This window comes from Pangasianodon hypophthalmus, chromosome 10, assembly GCF_027358585.1.
Source record: "Pangasianodon hypophthalmus isolate fPanHyp1 chromosome 10, fPanHyp1.pri, whole genome shotgun sequence".
In the NCBI taxonomy this organism is placed as follows: domain Eukaryota; kingdom Metazoa; phylum Chordata; class Actinopteri; order Siluriformes; family Pangasiidae; genus Pangasianodon; species Pangasianodon hypophthalmus.
Window position 1 is genome coordinate 29125464 of NC_069719.1, and position 10000 is coordinate 29135463.

Sequence of the window (10000 nt, forward strand, 5' to 3'; positions counted from 1 at the left end):
TGTGTGTGTGTGTGCGCGCGCAGAAAGCCGGAGTGTGCGCTCGCGCAAGTGTGTGTGTGTGTGTGCGCGCAGAAAGCCGGAGTGTGCGCTCGCGCAAGTGTGTGTGTGTGTGTGTGTGTGTGTGCGCGCAGAAAACCGGAGTGTGCGCTCGCGCAGGCGTGTGTGTGTGTGTGTGTGTGTGCGCGCGCGCAGAAAGCCGGAGTGTGCGCTCGCGCAAGTGTGTGTGTGTGTGTGTGTGTGTGCGCGTGCGCGCAGAAAGCCGGAGTGTGCGCTCGCGCAGGCGTGTGTGTGTGTGTGCGCGCGCGCGCACAAAGCCGGTGTGTGCGCTCGCGTAAGCGTGTGTGTGTGTGTTTGCGCGTGCGCGCAGAAAGCCGGAGTGTGCGCTCGCGCATGTGTGTGTGTGTGTGTGTGTGTGCGCGCGCAGAAAGCCGGAGTGTGCGCTCGCGCGCGTGTGTGTGTGTGTGTGTGTGTGTGTGTGCGCGCGCAGAAAGCCGGAGTGTGCGCTCGCGCAAGTGTGTGTGTGTGTGTGTGTGTGTGTGTGTGCGCAGAAAGCCGGAGTGTGCGCTCGCGTACGTGTGTGTGTGTGTGTGTGTTTGTGTGTGTGTGTGTGTCTATACAGAAAACTGGAGTGTAAAGAAATAAACAATAAAGAAAAGTTAAACAAAAAATAAAATAAACAGAACAGAAAACAAAGAATGTAAAAGAAAGTATAAATAATATAAAAAAAACAATGAAAAGAAATTAAAGGCAAAAGAAAAATGTTTAAAAATGTTTACAGGGGAAAAAGAAACTAATAAACAAAAACAATAATTATTAAAAAGAAGAAAGTCGGAAAACACCGACCTCATCGCAGAGAAAAGGGGAGGAGCCAAAAATAATCATAAATATGAATATAAACACACACACACACACACACACACACACACACACACACAGAAGCTGTAGTTAAACACTGTGTTGTGGTTAAATTCCATGCGACAGAACAGACAGATTAGAACAGGAGGAAGAGAAATGTTAAAGTTAGTGTGTGTGTGTGTGTGTGTGTGTGTGTTGGGGCATGAGTTAGTGTAATGTTACACATGCAAGAGACAAGCTGAACTGAGCACTACACACCTCACTGGACAGGTTGTGTGTGTGTGTGTGTGTGTGTGTGTGTGTGTGTGTGTGTGTGTGTGTGTGAGAGAGATGAGGGAAAGAGGTGAAAACCAAACAGACTGCAGGCAAAGTGAATAAAGGAACAGAAGCTGTGTGTGTGTGTGTGTGTGTGTGTGTGTGTGTGTGTGCCGCAGTCTTACCTTTAGATACACACGAGTGTATGATTATCATCTAAAGGAGAAACACAACAGAAGAGCAAAAAAATGGAAGAAAAGTAAAAAGAAAGAAAAACAAAAAGCAGAATAATGATCATTTGGGGTTTAGAGATGTTCAGGATGAGAAGATCTCCAGCTCTGGACCTGGTGAGGAGAGGAGCCGGGACTGTACGATACACCGGGTGTGTGAGGAGAGGAGCCGGGACCGTGCGATACACCGGGTGTGTGAGGAGAGGAGCCGGGACCGTGCGATACACCGGGTGTGTGAGGAGAGGAGCCGGGACCGTGCGATACACTCGGTGTGTGAGGAGAGGAGCCGGGACCGTGCGATACACCGGGTGTGTGAGGAGAGGAGCCGGGACCGTGCGATACACCGGGTGTGTGAGGAGAGGAGCCGGGACCGTGCGATACACTCGGTGTGAGGAGAGGAGCCGGGACCGTGCGATACACTCGGTGTGAGGAGAGGAGCCGGGACCGTGCGATACACCGGGTGTGAGGAGAGGAGCCGGGACCGTGCGATACACTCGGTGTGAGGAGAGGAGCCGGGACCGTGCGATACACCGGGTGTGAGGAGAGGAGCCGGGACCGTGCGATACACCGGGTGTGAGGAGAGGAGCCGGGACCGTGTGATACACCGGGTGTGAGGAGAGGAGCCGGGACCGTGCGATACACTCGGTGTGAGGAGAGGAGCCGGGACCGTGCGATACACCGGGTGTGAGGAGAGGAGCCGGGACCGTGCGATACACTCGGTGTGAGGAGAGGAGCCGGGACCGTGTGATACACCGGGTGTGAGGAGAGGAGCCGGGACCGTGCGATACACTCGGTGTGAGGAGAGGAGCCGGGACCGTGCGATACACCGGGTGTGTGAGGAGAGGAGCCGGGACCGTGCGATACACCGGGTGTGTGAGGAGAGGAGCCGGGACCGTGCGATACACCGGGTGTGTGAGGAGAGGAGCCGGGACCGTGCGATACACCGGGTGTGTGAGGAGAGGAGCCGGGACCGTGCGATACACTCGGTGTGTGAGGAGAGGAGCCGGGACCGTGCGATACACTGGGTGTGAGGAGCTCATCTCTCTCACTGAGGATTAAACACTGAAATCACACATCAGTACTCAGACATCACTACTGACTTAAACGCTGTTCAGAAGTTACGTGAGGATTACGCACGTGAGGGCGGGGTTTCGAGAGGCGTGTCTCGGTGAGACTCGTCATTCAGTTGCGTGGGAGGAGCTGTCAGAGCACGATGTAAAATATAAATAAATATAATGTAAAATAACAGGCTGCGCTGGATCAAGTGCTATTCTGCGTGCTGCTGAATGATGAGTGTGGAAGCCATTTTGTTTCATGAAACCGGTGATGATTCTAACTAGCACTGCTCACGCAGACATACAGTGCTGATGTACGAGACATGCTGCATCACAGAGCGGCGTAACACACTCCGAGGAAAGCGCTATCCGCCCTCTTCCACATACCTGAGCTCACAGATGCTGTGATTGACAGGGGGGAGAGAGAGTATGCCCCGCCCACCCGGACAGCACGGCCAATTTTACTCTCTGTCACACTAATAAATCATCACCACTCTGAGCTATCGTCCCAGCCCTGATCTACAGCGAGTCACGTTTCAGGTCCAAAGTCTGAGATCTTCACTGATTGAACAATCAAACAGTACAGCAGTGCACACACACACACACACACACACACACACACACACACACACACACACACACACACACACACACACACACGCATTCAGCTGATGAGCTACATTTGAAACTTTACTCGTCCTCATCTTTGGAGCTTAGAAAAGTGGAGCATCCTGGAATTTCAGCTCCTGAATTTTACTGATAATATATATAAAAGTTATAATATATATATTTATATTATATATAATATATACACATACTTGTATATTATAGTACTGTATATAGTATATTTTCTGAGGACTGAGTAATACATTTCCAAATGCCAGTTATCTGCAGTGTTGCTTTTTTTCAGTCAAAAATGAAAAATGTCACTAACAAAGAATTAGCAACCAACTAGCATGCTAACTGACCTCATGCTAATTGGTGGCTACTACATTTATATTCCTTGTCAGCTACATTAGCATTTTTGATACAGCTGTTCTGTGATGTCACTTCCTGCTTCTGAGCGAAAGGGGAAAGCGAGATGAAAACAAAATAATTATTTAATATTTAAATGATATAAACTGAAATGAGTGTTTGGGCTGGAGATGGTTAGATCTGTGTGTGTGTGTGTGTGTGTGTGTGTGTGTGTGTGTGGGGAAGTGATTAATGTTTTAATTTAAAAAAGAAGCGCAGTGAGACAGGTGTGGTGACCAAGTGAACTGTGATTGGCTGAGAGTGAAGGCACGGCTCACCTGATTCGCTGGGAGGGTGGTGGAACGGGGCGGGGCTAAACACACGCGCTGCATAGTCCTCAAATGTGCTCAACTCCACGTGGTGCTCCACGATCGACTCCAGATACCGCGCTCGCTCCTCATAACTGATCACACAGGTCAAAGGTCAACACGCAGAGCGACGCACACACACACACAAACAATAATAAAATAATAATAATAATAAGCTTAATCAGAATGACTTTGATGGTATAATTTCAGTTAGAGATCAATGTTGATGTTGTAACAGTGATTATTCTCGTTACAGTAGAACATGGACCGTGTGTGTGTGTGTGTGTGTGTGTGTGTGCGCTCCTGTCTCTGTAATTACGTTAGCAGGAATGATTGCGGAGTGGAAATGGAGCCGATCGGATTACAGCCACAGAGCCCGGGAATAAAACACACCAAGATTGTGTTAATGCGCAAAACACGACCGTCACTGCACATGACATACACACACACACACACACACACGTTGCACACATACACTACAGTCACACAGCCTAACACACACTACCACGCTAAACAGCGTGTTAATATTAAGGTCTGTGCTATGTTACGACCGGCACTCTGTGTTTGCTAGCTGAGACAAAGCTTCCGGGGTTACCATGACGATAAGAGAGAGAGAGAGAGAGAGAGAGAGAGAGAGAGAGAGAGAGAGAGAGGGGTGAACAACTCACCAGCAGGAGTAAAGAAGTGAAATAGGGGGATGAGAGGAGTATTTCAGGATCTGGCACCTCACACTGTGTCCAACCCTGAGAAGCTGTGATTGTGTGTGTGTGTGTGTGTGTGTGTGTGTGTGTGTGTGTGTGTGTGTGTGTGTGCACTCTGTGGGCTGCCTCTCTCTCTCTCTCTCCCTCTGGCAGGAAGAGGCTCAGCTGGAAACGGGAAAAGGCAAGCGCACATCAGCAGGAGAGTGCAACACACACACACACACACACACACAAAAACATAAACGAATGAAATTAGAATAAGAAACATCGGCAACTTAAATAAAGTTTACTCAGTGTGGAGGAGGATGAGAGCCAGGAGCAGAGAAGTTGAGGAGTGTGGAGTGAGACACGAGTGAGACACGAGTGAGACACGAGTGAGACACGAGTGAGACACGAGTGAGACACGTTCCAGTTAAACACAGCTTAAAAATAAAGACGAAATGAACACAGCAGAGGAACAAGTGGCTCTCAGAGGAGAAATGTGTTACCGTGTGATTAAAGACAAGTGCAGTCACACACACACACACACACACACTATTTTCCAGACTATCAGGGATAACACTGTTGCTGTACTCGTTGGATTCACAGACCTAAACAAGCTTTTATTGACTTTTTGTGATGATGGACCTGTTCTCACTTTTACTCCTCTAATTACACACAGAGAAATAAACGTCTCTGTTTTATAAAGGAACACATTTTATTTTCAATTCTATAATTACAGGAATTTAAATCTAAGCGTCTTCAGTTCTATTCACACGGGATGAGATTTCTGGACATGTGTGTGTTCAGTAGTGTAGTGGGAGGAGGTGTGTGTGTGTGTGTGTGTGTTCAGTAGTGTATTGAGAGGAGGTGTGTGTGTGTGTGTGTGTGTTCAGTAGTGTAGTGGGAGGAGGTGTGTGTGTGTGTGTGTGTGTTCAGTAGTGTATTGAGAGGAGGTGTGTGTGTGTGTTCAGTAGTGTATTGGGAGGTGGTGTGTGTGTGTGTGTGTGTGTTCAGTAGTGTAGTGGGAGGAGGTGTGTGTGTGTGTTCAGTAGTGTATTGAGAGGAGGTGTGTGTGTGTTCAGTAGTGTATTGGGAGGTGGTGTGTGTGTGTGTGTGTGTGTTCAGTAGTGTATTGGGAGGTGGTGTGTGTGTGTGTGTGTGTTCAGTAGTGTATTGGGAGGTGGTGTGTGTGTGTTCAGTAGTGTAGTGGGAGGAGGTGTGTGTGTGTGTTCAGTAGTGTATTGGGAGGTGGTGTGTGTGTGTGTGTGTGTGTTCAGTAGTGTAGTGGAAGGTGGTGTGTGTGTTCAGTAGTGTATTGGGAGGAGGTGTGTGTGTGTGTTCAGTAGTGTATTGGGAGGAGGTGTGTGTGTGTGTGTTCAGTAGTGTATTGAGAGGAGGTGTGTGTGTGTGTTCAGTAGTGTATTGAGAGGAGGTGTGTGTGTGTGTGTGTGTGTTCAGTAGTGTATTGAGAGGAGGTGTGTGTGTGTGTGTGTTCAGTAGTGTATTGAGAGGAGGTGTGTGTGTGTTCAGTAGTGTATTGAGAGGAGGTGTGTGTGTGTGTTCAGTAGTGTATTGAGAGGAGGTGTGTGTGTGTGTGTGTGTGTGTGTGTTCAGTAGTGTATTGAGAGGAGGTGTGTGTGTGTTCAGTAGTGTAGTGGAAGGTGGTGTGTGTGTGTTCAGTAGTGTATTGAGAGGAGGGGTGTGTGTGTGTGTTCAGTAGTGTATTGGGAGGTGGTGTGTGTGTGTTCAGTAGTGTATTGAGAGGAGGGGTGTGTGTGTGTGTTCAGTAGTGTATTGGGAGGTGGTGTGTGTGTGTGTTCAGTAGTGTAGTGGGAGGAGGTGTGTGTGTGTGTTCAGTAGTGTAGTGGAAGGTGGTGTGTGTGTGTGTGTGTTCAGTAGTGTATTGAGAGGAGGTGTGTGTGTGTGTGTGTTCAGTAGTGTATTGAGAGGAGGTGTGTGTGTGTGTGTGTGTGTGTGTGTGTGTTCAGTAGTGTATTGAGAGGAGGCGTGTGTGTGTGTGTGTGTGTCTGTGTGTGTTCAGTAGTGTATTGAGAGGAGGTGTGTGTGTGTGTGTTCAGTAGTGTATTGAGAGGAGGCGTGTGTGTGTGTGTGTTCAGTAGTGTATTGGGAGGAGGTGTGTGTGTGTGTTCAGTAGTGTATTGAGAGGAGGCGTGTGTGTGTGTGTGTGTGTGTGTTCAGTAGTGTATTGAGAGGAGGTGTGTGTGTGTGTGTGTGTGTGTGTTCAGTAGTGTATTGAGAGGAGGCGTGTGTGTGTGTGTGTGTGTGTTCAGTAGTGTATTGAGAGGAGGTGTGTGTGTGTGTGTGTGTGTTCAGTAGTGTATTGAGAGGAGTTGTGTGTGTGTGTGTTCAGTAGTGTATTGAGAGGAGGTGTGTGTGTGTGTGTGTTCAGTAGTGTATTGAGAGGAGGTGTGTGTGTGTGTGTGTGTGTGTTCAGTAGTGTATTGAGAGGAGGCGTGTGTGTGTGTTCAGTAGTGTATTGAGAGGAGGTGTGTGTGTGTGTGTGTTCAGTAGTGTATTGAGAGGAGGCGTGTGTGTGTGTGTGTTCAGTAGTGTATTGAGAGGAGGTGTGTGTGTGTGTGTGTTCAGTAGTGTATTGAGAGGAGGCGTGTGTGTGTGTGTGTGTGTGTGTTCAGTAGTGTATTGAGAGGAGGTGTGTGTGTGTGTGTGTTCAGTAGTGTATTGAGAGGAGGTGTGTGTGTGTGTGTGTGTTCAGTAGTGTATTGAGAGGAATTGTGTGTGTGTGTGTGTGTGTGTTCAGTAGTGTATTGAGAGGAGGTGTGTGTGTGTGTGTGTGTGTGTTCAGTAGTGTATTGAGAGGAGGTGTGTGTGTGTGTGTGTGTGTGTGTTCAGTAGTGTATTGAGAGGAGGTGTGTGTGTGTGTGTGTGTGTGTGTTCAGTAGTGTATTGAGAGGAGTTGTGTGTGTGTGTGTTCAGTAGTGTATTGAGAGGAGTTGTGTGTGTGTGTGTTCAGTAGTGTATTGAGAGGAGGTGTGTGTGTGTGTGTGTGTGTTCAGTAGTGTATTGAGAGGAGGCGTGTGTGTGTGTGTGTGTGTGTGTGTGTGTGTTCAGTACTGTATTGAGAGGAGGTGTGTGTGTGTGTTCAGTAGTGTATTGAGAGGAGGTGTGTGTGTGTGTGTGTGTGTGTGTGTGTGTTCAGTAGTGTATTGAGAGGAGGTGTGTGTGTGTGTGTGTGTGTTCAGTAGTGTATTGAGAGGAGGCGTGTGTGTGTGTGTTCAGTAGTGTATTGAGAGGAGGCGTGTGTGTGTGTGTTCAGTAGTGTATTGAGAGGAGGCGTGTGTGTGTGTGTGTTCAGTAGTGTATTGAGAGGAGGTGTGTGTGTGTGTGTGTGTGTGTGTGTGTTCAGTAGTGTATTGAGAGGAGGCGTGTGTGTGTGTGTGTGTGTGTGTGTGTGGGTTCAGTAGTGTATTGAGAGGAGGTGTGTGTGTGTGTGTTCAGTAGTGTATTGAGAGGAGGTGTGTGTGTGTGTGTGTGTTCAGTAGTGTATTGAGAGGAGGAGGTGTGTGTGTGTGTGTGTTCAGTAGTGTATTGAGAGGAGGTGTGTGTGTGTGTGTGTTCAGTAGTGTATTGAGAGGAGGTGTGTGTGTGTGTTCAGTAGTGTATTGAGAGGAATTGTGTGTGTGTGTGTGTGTTCAGTAGTGTATTGAGAGGAGGTGTGTGTGTGTGTGTGTGTTCAGTAGTGTATTGAGAGGAGGTGTGTGTGTGTGTGTGTGTGTTCAGTAGTGTATTGAGAGGAGGTGTGTGTGTGTGTGTTCAGTAGTGTATTGAGAGGAGGTGTGTGTGTGTGTGTGTTCAGTAGTGTATTGAGAGGAGGTGTGTGTGTGTGTGTGTGTTCAGTAGTGTATTGAGAGGAATTGTGTGTGTGTGTGTGTGTGTGTGTGTGTTCAGTAGTGTATTGAGAGGAGGTGTGTGTGTGTGTGTGTGTGTGTTCAGTAGTGTATTGAGAGGAGGTGTGTGTGTGTGTGTGTGTGTGTGTTCAGTAGTGTATTGAGAGGAGGTGTGTGTGTGTGTGTGTGTGTTCAGTAGTGTATTGAGAGGAGTTGTGTGTGTGTGTGTTCAGTAGTGTATTGAGAGGAGTTGTGTGTGTTCAGTAGTGTATTGAGAGGAGGTGTGTGTGTGTGTGTTCAGTAGTGTATTGAGAGGAGGCGTGTGTGTGTGTGTGTGTGTGTGTGTGTTCAGTACTGTATTGAGAGGAGGTGTGTGTGTGTGTTCAGTAGTGTATTGAGAGGAGGTGTGTGTGTGTGTGTGTGTGTGTGTTCAGTAGTGTATTGAGAGGAGGTGTGTGTGTGTGTGTTCAGTACTGTATTGAGAGGAGGTGTGTGTGTGTGTGTGTGTTCAGTAGTGTATTGAGAGGAATTGTGTGTGTGTGTGTGTGTGTGTGTGTGTTCAGTAGTGTATTGAGAGGAGGTGTGTGTGTGTGTGTGTGTGTGTGTTCAGTAGTGTATTGAGAGGAGGTGTGTGTGTGTGTGTGTGTGTGTGTTCAGTAGTGTATTGAGAGGAGGTGTGTGTGTGTGTGTGTGTGTTCAGTAGTGTATTGAGAGGAGTTGTGTGTGTGTGTGTTCAGTAGTGTATTGAGAGGAGTTGTGTGTGTTCAGTAGTGTATTGAGAGGAGGTGTGTGTGTGTGTGTTCAGTAGTGTATTGAGAGGAGGCGTGTGTGTGTGTGTGTGTGTGTGTGTGTGTGTTCAGTACTGTATTGAGAGGAGGTGTGTGTGTGTGTGTTCAGTAGTGTATTGAGAGGAGGTGTGTGTGTGTGTGTGTGTGTGTGTTCAGTAGTGTATTGAGAGGAGGCGTGTGTGTGTGTGTTCAGTAGTGTATTGAGAGGAGGCGTGTGTGTGTGTGTTCAGTAGTGTATTGAGAGGAGGCGTGTGTGTGTGTGTGTGTTCAGTAGTGTATTGAGAGGAGGTGTGTGTGTGTGTGTGTGTGTGTGTGTGTTCAGTAGTGTATTGAGAGGAGGCGTGTGTGTGTGTGTGTGTGTGTGTGTGTGTGTGTTCAGTAGTGTATTGAGAGGAGGTGTGTGTGTGTGTGTTCAGTAGTGTATTGAGAGGAGGTGTGTGTGTGTGTGTGTGTTCAGTAGTGTATTGAGAGGAGGAGGTGTGTGTGTGTGTGTGTTCAGTAGTGTATTGAGAGGAGGTGTGTGTGTGTGTGTGTTCAGTAGTGTATTGAGAGGAGGTGTGTGTGTGTGTTCAGTAGTGTATTGAGAGGAATTGTGTGTGTGTGTGTGTGTGTGTTCAGTAGTGTATTGAGAGGAGGTGTGTGTGTGTGTGTGTGTTCAGTAGTGTATTGAGAGGAGGTGTGTGTGTGTGTGTGTGTTCAGTAGTGTATTGAGAGGAATTGTGTGTGTGTGTGTGTGTGTGTTCAGTAGTGTATTGAGAGGAGGTGTGTGTGTGTGTGTTCAGTAGTGTATTGAGAGGAGGTGTGTGTGTGTGTTCAGTAGTGTATTGAGAGGAGGTGTGTGTGTGTGTGTGTGTTCAGTAGTGTATTGAGAGGAGGTGTGTGTGTGTGTGTGTGTGTGTGTGTGTGTTCAGTAGTGTATTGAGAGGAGGTGTGTGTGTGTGTGTGT

General features: G+C 47.9%; 1 protein-coding gene across 5 annotated transcripts in view; it reads right to left on the bottom strand.

Moving 5' to 3' along the window:
• ralgapa1 (Ral GTPase activating protein catalytic subunit alpha 1) overlaps nucleotides 1-10000 on the bottom strand; it is a 63979-nt gene that overhangs the window by 6007 nt on the left and 47972 nt on the right. For 4 of the 5 annotated variants that reach the window (XM_034308073.2, XM_034308071.2, XM_034308075.2 and 1 more), the window contains one exon: nucleotides 3688-3812. In XM_034308073.2, the coding sequence (XP_034163964.2) occupies nucleotides 3688-3812 (125 nt within the window). Of the gene's footprint in view, nucleotides 1-1295; nucleotides 1327-3687; nucleotides 3813-10000 lie in introns of all 5 variants that reach the window. The other variant, XM_034308072.2, reaches the window with a different exon arrangement.